This window comes from Chenopodium quinoa, unplaced genomic scaffold, assembly GCF_001683475.1.
Source record: "Chenopodium quinoa cultivar QQ74 unplaced genomic scaffold, ASM168347v1, whole genome shotgun sequence".
Lineage (NCBI taxonomy): Eukaryota > Viridiplantae > Streptophyta > Magnoliopsida > Caryophyllales > Amaranthaceae > Chenopodium > Chenopodium quinoa.
In genome coordinates this window covers 139,196-155,859 of record NW_018744092.1, presented here as the reverse complement: position 1 = coordinate 155,859, position 16,664 = coordinate 139,196, and the positions used below count along the sequence as shown (strand labels likewise).

The 16,664-nt window shown below is 38.9% G+C and overlaps 1 protein-coding gene across 1 annotated transcript; it reads right to left on the bottom strand.

The window, feature by feature from the left end:
* Positions 1-14,468: 14,468 nt before the first annotated feature.
* On the bottom strand, positions 14,469-16,110 carry LOC110691680. The gene is made up of 4 exons (XM_021868617.1): positions 15,987-16,110; positions 15,850-15,905; positions 15,689-15,763; positions 14,469-15,247 (listed from the first exon to the last, which is right to left on the bottom strand). Exons 1-4 carry the CDS (start codon positions 16,108-16,110, stop codon positions 14,639-14,641), a joined length of 864 nt encoding a protein of 287 aa, XP_021724309.1. The 3' UTR covers positions 14,469-14,638.
* Positions 16,111-16,664: the final 554 nt, after the last annotated feature.

The following is a 16,664-nucleotide window of genomic DNA, read 5'->3' as shown; positions in this document are numbered from 1 at the left end:
ATTCTTTACCGAAATGAATATGAACAGTTGGAGGAGTGTCCAAGATGCAAGAAGTCGCGCTACAAGCGCAAGAGTTGCAATGCTGGTACGAAGGGACCTCCTGCTAAGGTGTTGTGGTATCTTCCCATAATTCCAAGGTTTAAGCGTCTATTCTCTTTACCAAAAGACGCTAAAAACTTGAGGTGGCATGCAGAGGGAAGAAGGAAAAAACAGAATGCTGAAGCACCCAGCCGACTCCCCGCAATGGAAGAACCTTGATATGAAGTTTGGGGAATTTGGTGATGAAGTCAGAAATTTAAGGCTTGGTTTGTGCACGGACGGGATGAATCCATTTGGCACTCTTAGTACCCAGCACAGCACATGGCCGGTACTTTTAGTGATCTACAATTTGCCTCCTTGGTTGTGCATGAAACAGAAATACATAATGCTTTCACTCTTAATATCGGGGCCAAGGCAACCTGGAAACGACATAGATGTGTATCTTGCGCCATTGGTTGATGATTTGAGAAAGATGTGGGACGAAGGGGTTTCCGTGTTTGATGCTCATAAGAATGAGATGTTCACATTGCGTGCAGCTCTTATGTGGACCGTTAATGATTTTCCTGCATATGACAACTTGTCTGGGTATAAGAATAAAGGGAAAAAGGCATGTCCCATTTTTATTGATGATACGCCAAGCAGACGCCTTGATCATTCTTTCAAACAGGTGTATTTGAGGACAAGAAGGTTGCTCAAGCGCGATCACCCGTACCGTCGGCAGAAAAAGGCTTTCGATGGGACGGTGGAAGAGGGGACTGCTCCTAGGCCACTGAATGGTGAGGAGGTTTACGCTCGGGTTAAGGGTGTACGAACGGTATTTGGGAAATCTGAAAAAGCGGCGGAATCAGTTGCTCTCTTTAAAAAAGAATCAATCTTTTGGTTGCTCTCGTACTGGAAAGAACATGACGTTAGGCACTGTCTTGATGTAATGCATATAGAGAAGAATGTGTGTGACTCTCTTGTGGGAACGCTGTTGAATATTTAAAACAAGACAAAGGACGGAAAGGGTGCACGTTTAGATTTGGAAAAGATGGGGGTGCGTCCAGAATTGTGGGTTCAGAAAAGGATTAGTAAGGGAAAGGAACAGGAAAAGGAAAAAGAAATGGGTTCGAAAAAGGGAAAGGGGAAGAGCAAGGGAAAGGGAAAGGCCGCGGATGCATCGAAGAAGAAAAATGAGGGAAAAGCCAAAGAGGGGAAGGCCTATTTACCTCCGGCTTGCTACACATTGTCAAGGGTAGAAAAACGGATGTTTTGTGAATGTATGTATAGCATTAAGGTTCCATCAGGGTACGCATCTAACATGAAAAGATTTGTATCCTTAAATGGAGAATTGAAGCTGACAAGTATGAAATCCCATGATTGTCATGTTCTGATGCAAGTTTTTCTACCAATTGCAATACGTGGTATTTTGCCAAAGCACGTGAGGGAAGCTATTACAAGCCTTTGTTCGTTTTTCAATACAATATGTAGCAAAGTGCTTGATCCTTGTACACTTGATGCTTTACAGGCGGATGTGGTTGTGACTTTGTGCAAATTTGAGATGTACTTCCCGCCCTCATTTTTCGACATAATGGTGCATTTGATTCTTCATTTGGTGCGTGAGATTAAGTTGTGCGGTCCAGTGTTCTTGAGGTGGTGCTATCCTTTTGAAAGACACATAGGTACATTGCAAGATAAAGTTAGGAATCGGGCTTACCCGGAAGGAAGTATGATTCAAGGGACCGTAGCCGAGGAGATTGGTAATTTTGTGGCCGACTATGTAGCCGTTGCTGAACCTATTGGTATTCCTACTTCTTGACATGAAGGTAGACTTGATGGTCATGGCACAATCGGGTCGAATCGAATGTCACCTGATCGAGAGAAGTTCTTACAAGAACACCTTTATGTGTTGCACCATGTTGCAGATGTTCACCCATATTTAGACGAGCACATGGCTATTTTGCGTGATGAGTTTTCGTCGAAAGGGGAAAGGGCACTGATGCAGTTGCACAATAAGAAGTTTGTGAGTTGGTTTCGTGATCGAGTGATGGGTGGAATGGATGAGAGTGTCACAGCTATAGTAAGGTGGCTTGCTTATGGTCCTAGGGATGATGTTCGCTCATTTGAGGGATATGACATAAATGGGTACACATTTTGGACTGAGCGTCAAGATTTGAAATCATCCTCGACCCAAAACAGTGGTGTAATGGTTGTGGCATCGTCAAGGGAGTTTGCAAGTGCTAAGGATAAATCACCCGTTGATGCAGAGTTGTCATACTACGGTCGAATTCAAGAAATATGGGAGCTTGATTATTGTGACTTCACGATTGCTCTTTTCCGGTGTAAGTGGGTTGATAATATCAGGCGTAACGTCAAATTTGATGACTTTACTCTTGTAGATCTTGGCAACTTGAATGATAGTGCGGAACCATTCATCCTTGCATCTCAAGCTAAGCAGGTGTTTTACGTATCTGACCCTGCCGACTCAAAATGGTCTATTGTGCTAGCCGGCAAAAGAAGAATCCTTGGCGTTGGAGATGTCGAGGATGAGGAAGAATATGATGCCTTTGATGACTCGGCACCTTTCACTGTTCCTAGACCTGCTGTGCCAAATGAGATAGACGACCAAGCCAATTACATGAGATCAGACCACGATGAAGGAATATTAGATTGAGGTACTGTATATTTTCTGTTAGTTTGAATTGCAGGCGTAGAAAGAATTAAAAATTCACATTTTAGGTGAAACTGAATGAAATTGTTGAATTACTTGCCCATTTTTCTTATATTCTTTTAAATGACATAAAGTAACTTGCTTCACCATTTTCTATGTTTATTTGTATTATAATTCAGCAATTTATATATGATTATAAGTTTACCTTACAATTCAGCAGCTAATAACGTGTTATGTTTGTAATGACAGGTTTTAACATCTAGTGGCGGACGATCCATACCGTGTTCGAGTTGAGGATGTTGAATCTAATGATGATGATTCATCTAATGATGGGGACCAGCTGTATGATGTGAACAAGGAACCTGATTTGGGTGAGCCAGAAGATCAAGCGCAAGATGTATTGGAGAGAATGATAGATGAGTTTGAAATTGCAGCTGAGCAAGCGCCTCCAATCGATAATGCCATTATGGAGCCGTTTCGTGAGGATCAAAGTGGAGGGGGGGTGCAGGCACCAGCGAAGAAAAAGCAGAGGGGTCCGACGACAGCTTTCAAGAAACTTGTCGGTCCTATGGTCTTAGAGTATGACAGGGTAGGGCAACCCTCAGGTAAATGGCGTCGTCAGTATGTTGGTCAAGTTGGGATTTGTGCGCGCAAAATTCCCATTACGCTTCGTATGAGCGACGTACCTACAGGCTTGATTAACACGTTTTAGAATGATACCAGGGTAAGTTTTTTTTGATGTGATTATTTATAAACAATTTCAATTTATTGTTATGTTATTGGCAAACTAATAATGTTTGTTATTTGTGCTTGCAGAGTCTATTTAACATTCCAAATGAGTACGCCAAGCGAAGGGTGTTTGAATCCTTTCTTGCGGCAAGATTCAGAAGCTTCAAGTGTAACTTAGTTCGTCGGTTTATCACAAAGAAACTTGTGAGGAAACCAAAGAACAAGAAATGAGGTGGCAGTGATGATGATGTCATCGATGAAGAGAAACTCCCTTGGCAAATATGGCCTAGCATATCGAAGGTTGATTGGGAAGCTTTCGTTCTTCAAAAATGCAAAAAAGAAGAAATTGTAAGTTTAAAGAACTCTGATGAAAATTGTGTTGTAATTTATCGTCTTTTTTATTAGTAATGAAACTAACATATATATCTTTTTACATAGGAAATGAGGGAGCAGAATTCCAGGAATGCATTGCAAAAGCAATACCACCATCATATGGGAGCAATGACGTATGATGAATGGAGGGATACGTGGGTGAGTGAAGGAGTATACCCCACTGCGCTTCTAGGGTCCTCCACAGCGCCATCTGACTCCACGACCAGTACTTTGGTGAGTCGTGCTGGGGATTTCTTTTGCTCTATGCATTTGCGGGACAAGAAAACCGGAAAATGGTCCATCAAGGCTCCGGAAACCAAAGAAATGACAGATAAGCTAGTAAGCAACTATGAACTAGTGAACTACTTTATTCATTTGCATGTATATCACTTTATATAAACACTTACTTCATGTTGCCATTTTGTTTTTGCTACAGCTTGAGTACACTGGAGAGCTTGTTGAAGGCAAGCTCGTCCCGACGGTAGAGAAGGATCCCTTCACCTTGGCTATGGGAAAGCCCTACCATCCGGGACGGGTATTAGGTGCTGGGGGAGCTTGCTAGGATGGGAGAAGGTAATGGGTCCCGAATATACCAAATCTGGAAGATCCCGAGCAAGTGTGAACTCGCCACAAAACTTCGATGCCACAGTGGCATCAATTAAAGAACAAGTGCGCAATGAGATGCGCGAAGAGTTCAATGCATGGGCGAAGCAAATGAATTTGCCGACCTTGCCCTTTTCCTCGACAACACCGGCCGACTCAAGTAGCCACCCACGAAGAGAAGGAGAACAGGAGATAAATGCACGCGAGGAGATACATGATTAGAATTCAACTCTATAGGTTTTGATATGTTGAGTTACGTGGGTACGGTTCTAATTAATGTTTCACTATCAATACCACTATTGCAGATTGGTACTCCTTCACATGCGAACTCAAGGGGGCTTGATACTCCGACACCTCATGACTTTCCTATTCTACAGGTGATTTTTTACTTACTTGTTTGGATAATGATATTGGTTTTTGGATTGTGTTGTGAAATGGTTAAGTTGGCTGTGAAATGGTGTTTCTTCGTTGTGTTGTGTTGTTGGTGTTGCTTTGTTGATGTGATGTGTTGTTGTTGTTTGCTCTTCCTTCTCCTCATTCTCCTCCTCCTTATCCTTCTCCTCCTCCTTCTCTTTCTCCTTCTCCTTCTCCTTCTCTTTCTCTTTCTCCTTCTCCTTCTCCTCCTTCTCCTCCTCCTCCTCCTCCTCCTCCTCCTCCTCCTCCTCCTCCTCCTCCTCCTCCTCCTTCTCTTTCTTCTCCTTCTCCTTCTCTTTCTCCTTCTCCTTCTCCTCCTCCTCCTTCTTCTTCTCGAGGAGGCTGCAGCTGTGAGGAGGCTGTGAGGAATCACGCGAGGAGGCTGCAGCTGCACTGCAGCAGCTGTGCAGCCTCCTCGCTGTGCACACGCTGCCCTACCCGCTGCCCTTCCCGCCCGGTTTCCCTTTTTTTTTTTTTGCACTCGTTTTGGTTTTTTTTTTTCTTTTTTTTTGCGCCTAAGATACTTAGTTATGAATATTTATGGCTTGAAACAACATAAAAAAAGTAATTTCACAAGTTTTAGGTTCATTTAAAGTGTTTACGGTTCAAAATGGGCAAAATGAATTCTAACTTGCCCATTTTTCATGATTTTAGCTCAATGCTTGAATTAACTCCTATATTACACCTAAGATACTTAGTTATGAATTTTTATGGCTTGAAACAACATAAAAAAAGCAACTTCACAAGTTTTAGGTTCATTTAGAGTATTTACGGTTCAAAATGGCCAAAATGAGTTCTAACTTACCCATTTTTCATGATTTTAGCTCAATGCTTGAATTAACTCCTATATTACACCTAATATACTTAGTTATGAATTTTTATGGCTTGAAACAACATAAAAAAAGCAACTTCACAAGTTTTAGGTTCATTTAGAGTATTTACGGTTCAAAATGGCCAAAATGAGTTCTAACTTGCCCATTTTTCATGATTTTAGCTCAATGCTTGAATTAACTCCTATATTACACCTAAGATACTTAGTTATGAATGTTTATGGCTTGAAACAACATTAAAAAAGCAACTTCACAAGTTTTAGGTTCATTTAGAGTATTTACGGTTCAAAATGGCCAAAATGAGTTCTAACTTGCCCATTTTTCATGATTTTAGCTCAATGCTTGAATTAACTCCTATATTACACCTAAGATACTTAGTTATGAATGTTTATGGCTTGAAACAACATTAAAAAAGCAACTTCACAAGTTTTAGGTTCATATAGAGTATTTACAGTTCAAAATGGGCAAAATGAGTTCTAACTTGCCCATTTTTCATGATTTTAGCTCAATGCTTGAATTAACTTCTATATTACACCTAAGATACTTATTTATGAATATTTATGTCTTGAAACAACATTAAAAAAGCAACTTCACAAGTTTTAGGTTCATATAGAGTATTTACGGTTCAAAATGGCCAAAATGAGTTCTATCTTGCCCATTTTTCATGATTTTAGCTCAATGCTTGAATTAACTCCTATATTACACCTGAGATACTTAGTTATGAATATTTAAATGAAGTATCTTCCTAATTGGTGCAGGAAGAGACCCGTTGTGAACTTCTTCACCCGGGCGAATCATATGATGGACCTTTGAATGTTGTTGCCTATGGTAGTGCACAACCGGCCGAACAAGGTACGGTCCATCTTCGACCTCTTCTGCCTGAGCATTATTCTGTCGGTATCCATTCTGTGGTTCCCGGGTCCGAGGACATCTTAATACCTGTGCCCGTGGAGGAGGATGAGTTCACTACACTTTGGGCAGCAAAAGGTAGTTTTGTGCTATGGCCATCTGCTTGGACACGGTTGATGAACCAGGTAATTAAGATTTAGATTTCACGCTTTAATCTTTTCTTCCCAAGAGTTGGATGGAAATCTTTTCTAACCATTTGTGTGGATTTGTCTTATTAGCCATCGAGGAAAATCCAAACTCCAAAGAAGAGGGAGGAGGGGCCAAAGAACAGGAGTGAACATGGCTCGGTGAGTGGAAAAGCGTCGATGAAGAGCCCTTCACGAGGTTCAGCTACGCAAGCTACTCCATTAGTTGAAGACACGGTGCTTCAATCGCTATCTCAGGAGTTAGCTTATTTGCACAACCGTGTTTGCGTGTTGCCTAATGACAGCCCCATCCAAATCCAACTTCCTAAGGAAATGTTCCACTACGATGATGATGCAACGGCATGGCTATTCAAAGAAGATGTGAAGGAATTTCTAAGTGGTGCAATGCTTAACATTTCCCTCATTCAAATATCCATGAGGTAATTCAACTGGTACTCAATTTATGTTATTCAGTTTAGTGGTGTTTGTCGTTTGGTTTTCGATTAACATTTTGTTATCATGCATGCAGAGCACTTCAGGAGCAAATATGGGAGCTTGAATCTCCTTGTCAAGTTGAGTGGTTGTGCCCTGAGCAGATGTCCACTACTAGAATCTTAGGCAACTCCGCTGACATGTTGTACTATGCTGAACGGGGTATCAGGCAATCAGTGAGTGCGGGAGACAAGTTTATATTCGTCCCATACTATGAGGAGTACGTCTGATTATGCTAGTCAAGTTCATTTGTTTTCCCAGTTTATTTGTTGTAATAGGCTAACTATTGATTTGTTTGTCTCGTGTGTAGTTATCATTGGACCCTACTTGTGATTTGTGTTTCCAGTAACACAATCTTCTACTTTGATTCTGCTCGGTTACCTCAAGTAAGAAAGCGCCTCGTGAGGTCCATACTGCAAAAGTAAGCATCTAGTTTGTTTCACTTCTTGTTATTCATTTTCATATCTTAACTCATATGTATTGATTATACTAGTCAAATTTGAACTTATTCCTTTGATTTTTTGTAGTACCATGAAGAAGATAAATCCTCGATCTCCTCGAGGTCCTACATGGAAAGCACCTAAGGTAATTCACCCATGATGTTGTGATTTTCTTACTTTACAATGCTTAAGATGTTGCTTATTTGCTATGCATTTTGATTCATGTGCTTTGTTCCTCATGCTAGTGCGCACAACAGGAAAACGGAGTTGACTGTGGCCTATACGTGATGAGATTCATGTATGACATAGTGATGAGTCATTGTACAGCCACACGTCAGCTTGAAAAGGTATGCCATTTTGGTTGAAATTGCGTCCCAAACCACTTACTTGCTCTTTTCTTGTAATCTCAAGCATTAGTCACCTATAACTAAGTGATTATGACATGTTTTAACAAGTTATGAGTTCAATAGACAAGAAATATAGAAAATAGGCATCATAGAAGCCAAAATTGCCTTATTTGGGCTATTTTGATCGAAAATGCGACCTAAACCCTCATATTGGTATTTTCTTGTAATTTCATTCATTAGTCACATATAACTAAGTGATAATGACATGTTTTAACTAGTTATGAGTTCAATAGACAAGAAATATAGAAAATAGGCATCCTAGTAGCCAAAATGGCCTTACTTGAGCCATTTTGGTTGAAATTGCGTCCCAAAACCTCTTACTTGCTCTTTTCTTGTAATATCAAGCATTAGTCACCTATAACTAAGTGATAATGACATGTTTTAACTAGTTATGAGTTCAATAGACAAGAATTATAGAAAATAGGCATCCTAGTAGTCAAAATGGCCTTACTTGGGCCATTCTGGTTGAAATTGCGTCCCAAAATCACTTACTTGCTCTTTTCTTGTAATCTCAAGCATTAGTCACCTATAACTAAGTGATTATGACATGTTTTAACAAGTTATGAGCTCAATAGACAAGAAATATAGAAAATAGGCATCCTAGTAGCCAAAATGGCCTTACTTGGGCCATTTTGGTTGAAATTGCGTCCCAAAACCTCTTACTTGCTCTTTTCTTGTAATCTCAAGAATCAGTCACCTATAACTAAGTGATAATGACATGTTTTAACTAGTTATGAGTTCAATAGACAAGAAATATAGAAAATAGGCATCCTAGTAGCCAAAATGGCCTTACTTGAGCCATTTTGGTTGAAATTGCGTCCCAAAATCACTTACTTGCTCTTTTCTTGTAATCTCAAGCATTAGTCACCTATAACTAAGTGATTATGACATGTTTTAACAAGTTATGAGTTCAATAGACAAGAAATATAGAAAATAGGCATCCTAGTAGCCAAAATGGCCTTACTTGGGCCATTTTGGTTGAAATTGCGTCCCAAAACCTCTTACTTGCTCTTTTCTTGTAATCTCAAGCATCAGTCACCTATAACTAAGTGATAATGACATGTTTTAACTAGTTATGAGTTCAATAGACAAGAAATATAGAAAATAGGCATCCTAGTAGTCAAAATGGCCTTACTTGGGCCATTCTGGTTGAAATTGCGTCCCAAAACCACTTACTTGCTCTTTTCTTGTAATCTAAAGCATTAGTCACCTATAACTAAGTTATTATGACATGTTTTAACAAGTTATGAGTTCAATAGACAAGAAATATAGAAAATAGGCATCCTAGTAGCCAAAATGGCCTTACTTGGGCCATTTTGGTTGAAATTGCGTCCCAAAACCTCTTACTTGCTCTTTTCTTGTAATCTCAAGCATGAGTCACCTATAACTAAATGATTATGACATTTTTTAACAAGTTATGAGTTCAATAGAAAAGAAATATAGAAAATAGGCATCCTAGTAGCCAAAATGGCCTTACTTGGGCCATTCTGGTTGAAATTGCGTCCCAAAACCTCTTACTTGCTCTTTTCTTGTAATCTCAAGCATTAGTCACATTTAAATAATCCCAATTATTATTAATTCACTTCTGCTAACTCACGTTTTGTGCATTCTAAGTTTTGCAAGGGGCAAACGGGACAGCCATACACGAGCGAGGAACTCCATGTAATTCGGGAGATGTTGGCGACCTACATCACATTTAATTTGTAAATATCGTTTACTAGCTAGCTACTACATCAATCCTAGCATTAGCTAACTAATTATGTACTATACATGAAACATTTTTCTAATTTATATCATCTCTTGCGATTGTTATTATTATTTATGTTTTGTTATTAATAATACTAATTATTGTTACTATTATCATAATAATAATAATTATTATTATCACTATTATAATATTAATAATTATTATTATTATTAATATTAATATTAATATTATAATAATAATAATAATAATATTATTATTAATATTAATATTAATATTATAATAATAATAATATTATTATTAATATTAATATTATAATAATATTAATTATTATTATTAATATTAATATTATAATATTAATAATATTACAGCCCAAAAAAATATACAGGTCAATATTGCAGCAAAAAAAAAAAAAAAAAAAAAGTACAAGTCAATGGCAACGGTTAACCATTGCCAATATTTTAAAAAAAAAATAAAAAGCGCGCCAAGGTCAATGGCAACGGTTAACCGTTGCCAACTCAAGCAATTGGCAACGGTTAACCGTTGCCAATTATTTTTAAAAACAAAAAAAAAGGGCGCCATGGTCAATGGCAACGGTTAACCGTTGCCAATTGCTTGAGTTGGCAGCGGTTTTGAACCGTTGCCAATTATTTTGGGATTTGGCAACCTTCAAATACTCAACGGTTCAAAACCGTTGCCTTTGGGGGGGTTTGAACCGTTGCCAATTTCTTCTTTTCGTGTAGTGAATTATAACCTGAAATTATTAGTTTAAACCATCAAAAACATGAAATAAACTAATTTCAAGCAATAAAAACCAAAACCCAAAAATCAATTACATAAGCTTTATGAAAATAATAAGAAATAAAGGAGGAAGAAAATAATACTAACCTTTTTGTGTGGGAAAAAAATTTGGGGATTCATGGGGTATTTATAGGAGAGAATTGTAGGTAGAATTGGGCCTCATGAAAATAATGGGCCAATTAAATAAACAAATGGGTTAGGCTTTGTTTTTATGATGATAGATTGTAAGATATAGGTTCATAAAATAATTTAGCCTAAAATAATTTTTGACCCAAATTAAAAATTTGAAACTTTTAAAATTAAATTCTGGAAAAATACAAATAAATATTATAAATAAAATAAAGGGTTTTTCTATAAAGTAACCCTGTTAATTTCACTTTTCTATGTTGTGTCCCAACTTATATCACTTTTTACACTGTTACCCTAATATACATTTTGTTTCCATACGGTAACCTTGCCGTTATCCCGCCGTTAAAAAATTCCGTTAATGGGGCCCACTCTTCATTTATTAATATTTTTTTATCGATTTGCGCGTTGGAAAACCTTCCGTTAAAGGTTTTGGGGGCTATTTTGGAAAACCTCGTGTTGCTTATTAAAATATGTCTCGATTTACGTGTTCACGTTTTAATAAGCAAAACGAGGCATTTACATTACTTTTTTGTGAAATCTGAGCTTAATTTGGGTCCTTAAGGACTAAAATAGCCCCTAAAACCTTTAACATAAGGTTTTCCAACGCGCAAATCGATAAAAAAATATTAATAAATAGAGAGTGGGCCCCATTAACGGAATTTTTTAACGGCGGGATAACGGCAAGGTTACCATATGGAAACAAAATCTATATTGGGGTTATAGTGTAGAAAGTGATATAAGTTGGGGCACAACGTAGAAAAGTGAAATTAATAGGGTTACTATATAGAAAAACCCTAAAATAAAATTTCATTTATAAAATATTTAAAAATACGGGGGATTACATCCATCCTAATTCATGAAAACAGTGACGGATAAATGGTACAACCCACACCAAATTAATGTACCATTGCAAAGACAAATGGCACTTGCAATTGTGAACTAAATTGTAAGAATATCATTTATATTCCACCACTGGCACTTGCAATGTACCTTTGGCACTGTATGTTGATTTTAATACAATTAGCCTGTTCGTGTAGATTGCAAAAAGTAATTCATGTAAAGTTGCTGCATAATCTGCAAAATGCAACAAAACGAGTCGCGCCAATAGTTATCCCAACAAAACATCAAATGCAGACATCACATCAAACACTTAGCCATGAGTGGACAGACCACCTCCACAGCCAAAGCAACCTAATAGTTACCCCTGAGTGGACAGACCACCTCAGGGAGGAGTACGTTTTCCAGCAAGTGTTTAAATGTTCAATAGACAGTACTCAGAGACACCACAATTTAACCCCAGAAAATAATTACACCATTGCCCAGGCCACTAACATAACACATCACAGTTTTCGCGTTGTTTTCCTAGAACCTGGAATCAAATCCCCCAAACCATCTTTCAATTCGTTCACTTCACACTGCACGTCGTCCAAGAACAAATTTGCCCGAGAACTAGGAATCTTCCTCTGTAAATGTATGAACAAACACTGTAGCCAACCACTTCAGAGATCTTAACACAAAACACAGATATATACACCACTTACCACACTGAACCTCGTGGTGAATCTTCTGGCAAAGAACTTAATACACGCCAGCATAAGAACACCACAGTATGAGCTGCACATTGGAGGACCACGATCAACATAAAAGTTGAACATACGTTCTTTTGACCTTTAAGCTAGGCTGAAAATTATTGGCATAGTAAGCAAATAAGGAAACAAGTGCTTACTTATCCTTTGGCTCTAAGATCTCAACAGTGCATCTCGTCCAAGAATGCAGCTGACCAGCCTTCCATGCTGGGTCACAGAGTCGGAAAAGGACATCGATACCACTAACCTGTAGTTTGACGAACACATTACACATAACCAAATGGTCCCAGTAAATACCATGTTTGTTTAGAATGAAAGGCATTAGTATTAGTACCAGAAGATCAAACTCTTTGGCATGTGTGGTGAACGGCTCAGGGTACATAGAATCTATCATCCACAACTGTCGAGCCTTCATGTCTAATGCTAAGCACCACCAGTGCGACTCGTCAGGGGAATCCTTAGGAACTTCGAGCACTGGGACAAAGACTTGATAAAATGACAATGTCAATGCCATAAGCACAATTTAGAGTATATGCATGAAACACATTTAAACCTACAGTATTGAATTATGAGAGTAAGTAGCTGACTGCTCGAATCTACGACAGCTTGAAGCTCAAATGAGATTTGGCATGCTTGTTACAAATATGTTCTTCTTTTCCTTCGTTCAACAACAGTCGATTCTACGATCCAGACAAAAAAAACAAGAAGCATGATCATCTACTGTGCACGTAAATATGACTCCCCAGAGCTGAAATGAACCACAAACCACTTACCGAAAAGCTTAGGTCAAGCAATATACGCTTGCTTCTGTTCCAAAAGTCTTTGGTGGCCCATTGCTTGGTGTATAGCACACTGTCCATTCTAACATAATAACTGGAAACCCGCGATTTATGGTGCACCACTTCATAGCAATCCCTCTGGTTGGCTTCCATGTGGTCACACTTTATCAACACAATACCAGGGCTATGAAGTGAAGCAACAACATAACACCAAGTATACACATAAACATATTATAATTTACAATTAAAACCAAAATATTACAAAAGGCATGCACAAAAAAGACTTTTCACTCAATTACACGTTTCTGAATTACCTAAGTGGATCCTTCAAGTCCTTCCAGCGCTTTACAAACTGCAGCAGACGTGCCTCGACCGTTGTATGGCGAGGGGTGTTTGACACATTGGTGAACATGGCTGACAAGGCTGCCTCTGTAGGTTTCACCACCCTCTTATCAGTAGTTCCGACCCCTTTCCTAGCAGACTCATCTTCCTCATCAGATGAAGATGAATTTGCCAAACTGCACCGAGCATCAACCAACGGTAGTTCCCCTCGTTCCAAGCAAGCCCACAACTATTTCAGGTCCAAGCTCCATGTTCTCATCTTCCACTTCATGATCAGAACACCAGCCATGGAACTTTAAGACAACACCTTCATCAACCACCTTGACCACAACCCCAGCCTCTGCAAATAGTGGATCAACCAAAATCTTTTGAACCACACGATCCAGGTCATCTTCACCTGAAACTGTATCAGCATGAGGATCTTCCCCACCAAGTCCGTTCGCACCTTCTTCTAGTTGTTCCTTCTCCAACAAACAACTACCTAAAGCCTGATCTTCATGCACAACAACTTCCTTCTCCGTTGGCTTACCCCTCTCCATTGGCTTCCCCCTAATCACTCTCTGGGCATTAGCTACGTCAACACACTGTGACATCAGCTGATGCATTGATTTCATAACGTCAGCTAATTTCAAGTCTATCACAGCCACCAACTTCGGAGTAATTCTATCTAACACCTTCAGGAAAGCATAAATACAAACTATTAACAACTGCCTTAGGACATGTCACTTATTTTATAAAATACAGAGTTACATCTAAACTTATCATTGACTTGCATTATACCAGCCGCGTAATATTTTCCGCGTCTACCTCCTGCGTAGTCTGTTGTACGTCAACTCTTTCCACCCTTTGCTTTGGAACCTCCCGAGGAGTCAACGGATGCTCCTCCCCATATGCTACATCCAGAGACTGCAAAAGAATCAAACAGAACAGCTTCAGCAAGGATGTATCCACATCAAATGAAAGTCAAACTAATACTAACCGGCAATTTTTCGAAATTCCCAGATTCTTTTTTTATCATCGCCAACCGCCTCATTGATCTTTTCTTCGGACCATGCTCGAGTCTCGGTCTCACACCCCACCTCATTGGGACGCGATTGAGGTGATCTAGATAAAAAATCTACAAAAAAATGGACAGGATGGATGATTTAGTTCAACTAACCATTACAAACGAGAAAACTGCAAAATTTAATAAAATTACTCAAAAAGCTTTTGGTGTATGGTGGAAAATACCCAATTTTACTCACCAACAAAAAAGGATACAACCCCCACAACCTGCAACATATCCATCACGAGCAAATTTCTTTTGGAAACTCCTGGCTACTAACCATCCAGTTAAATACATAAGTGCACCAGTCATACTCATCAGCTTCATCGTAAACCAATAACGACGGTACAAGCTTCACCCCAAGATAGCTTGTATTTGCCGTAGCACACAATAAGTAGCCTAGAGTTGTTATGAGAAAGGCTATCTTGAAATCAGCCTTCTCGTCATCCGATAGCGACAACACATTACCTTCCTCATCCTTTCGAATCAGTGCCCCCAAAGCAGCTACTAATGAAATGTGTTCATTTTTCCCAAACTTTTCCAAAATTCTACTATGCTCTGCCTGCTTATCCTCAGGAATCGTACACGGCAATTCCTTCGACCCCATGGGAATCCCAAGTACGTACTCGACCTGCACAGGACTCAAAGGAAGCACACACTCATCTCCAAAAGTTATCGAACCATCACCCATCACCCTTGTCAACAGCCAGTACACAAACTTCTGGGGTACAAAAGTCAGGGGTATACTTAACAACCCTCCAAAACCCATTTCTATGACCAGCTTCATCCTAGAGTCATCAAACTTCTTCACTGCAGTTGCAAAAGCCTTCACACCATGCAAATTTGGGGCCTACAACATTACATTCAAACAAGACAAACTTCAATCAAATGACACCGGCCCAAGCCTCACAAAATAACACCACTAACCGATTAAATTCCTTCTAGGTTACTCAAATTCTTCAATTCTAACTAATTCCTTTTTAGGTTACCTCAATTTTTTACATTTCCAACTAAATTACAGAAACTGTCCTTCCATATAAACCAGCTAAATGGAAACTAATTATACAATCCCATTCTAATTACTTGTGAATATTCTATAAGGGATTTTAATCTTGCACATCCAATTAAGGACTCACAATATTCATACTTAACTCACAACTCAAGTACAATTTACAATTAATCTTTAGTAATTCAGTTTATTTTCCCAACTACCTAAACAAAGGCCCAACCACAGAACTCCCAACAGACATTTCCATGTCATGGATTTCAACAAATAATGTTCAGAGAGTACCTTCTGCGTACTTCTTGATTGGGTTTTAACGACAACCCCTTTCTCCTTCGCCACTTCTCCCTTCGTCTTCTCGACCTACACATGACATTACACATTTCATTTCTCCATCCAAGTATTACACAACAAATAAGCTTTTATCATTTCCATGTAACATGACATACCTTTAGCTTGCCCCTTTTTCCTGTCCTTTTCTCAATATGACCTCGCTTGCACTTCCCTTTTTCAACCTTTTCCCGCAATAACTTGATCAGGAAATCCTGGTAGCTCACTTTGTCCTATTCTGGTTCTTCCTCACTACCTAGACCATCGTCCTCCGTATCATCATCTTCCTCATAATCACCAGATGTGGAAGCAGCATCATCAGAAACAGCTTCATCACTACTAAAATTCAGCATAACCACGATCATCAAAACCAGCTTCATCAGAGTCCTTTAAATACTCTACCTCAAAAACTGGATCAGATTTCAGTTTCTTCTTCCCTTTACTAGCTGCTTACTTTTTAGGCGCCTCTTCGTTCACGGCTTTCGACCGCGCCTACACAAACACAAATATTTGCCACCAAAAATCAACTACAACACACAACCATCACTAAGCAAACACACAATCTTTTAATTTCAACAAACAATAACTCACCATTCCTGATCCCTTGCTCTTCCTCGGCATTATTTCCTCCTGCCAAGCTCAAATGAACGCTCAATAAATGGGATTTCCCAACTACATAAAACCATTTCAACAAACCCTTAACTCTTCACATATAATTTCTCCACTACATTCACATATACATACCACAACAGTCATAATTTCTTAATGTAACAATAACCCAATATCACTTATTCATAATTCAATACGTCTTCCACAAATAACTCACAATTAATCACTCATTTACATGGATTCAAATTAAATTAAATACTTTAATTCAACACTCCTACCACCACACCCAAAACAATTTCGCTTGTTCATTACAATTAAACAACAA

Coding starts and splice junctions, on each gene's coding strand:
- LOC110691680 (XM_021868617.1), bottom strand. CDS start 16,110: ATGAAGCTGGTTTTGATGATCGTGGTTATGCTGAATTTTAGTAGTGAT. Junction 15,906..15,986: donor TACGGAGGACGATGGTCTAG/GTAGTGAGGAAG, acceptor AGGTTGAAAAAG/GGAAGTGCAAGCGAGGTCAT. Junction 15,764..15,849: donor GAAAAAGGGGCAAGCTAAAG/GTATGTCATGTT, acceptor TGTCATGTGTAG/GTCGAGAAGACGAAGGGAGA.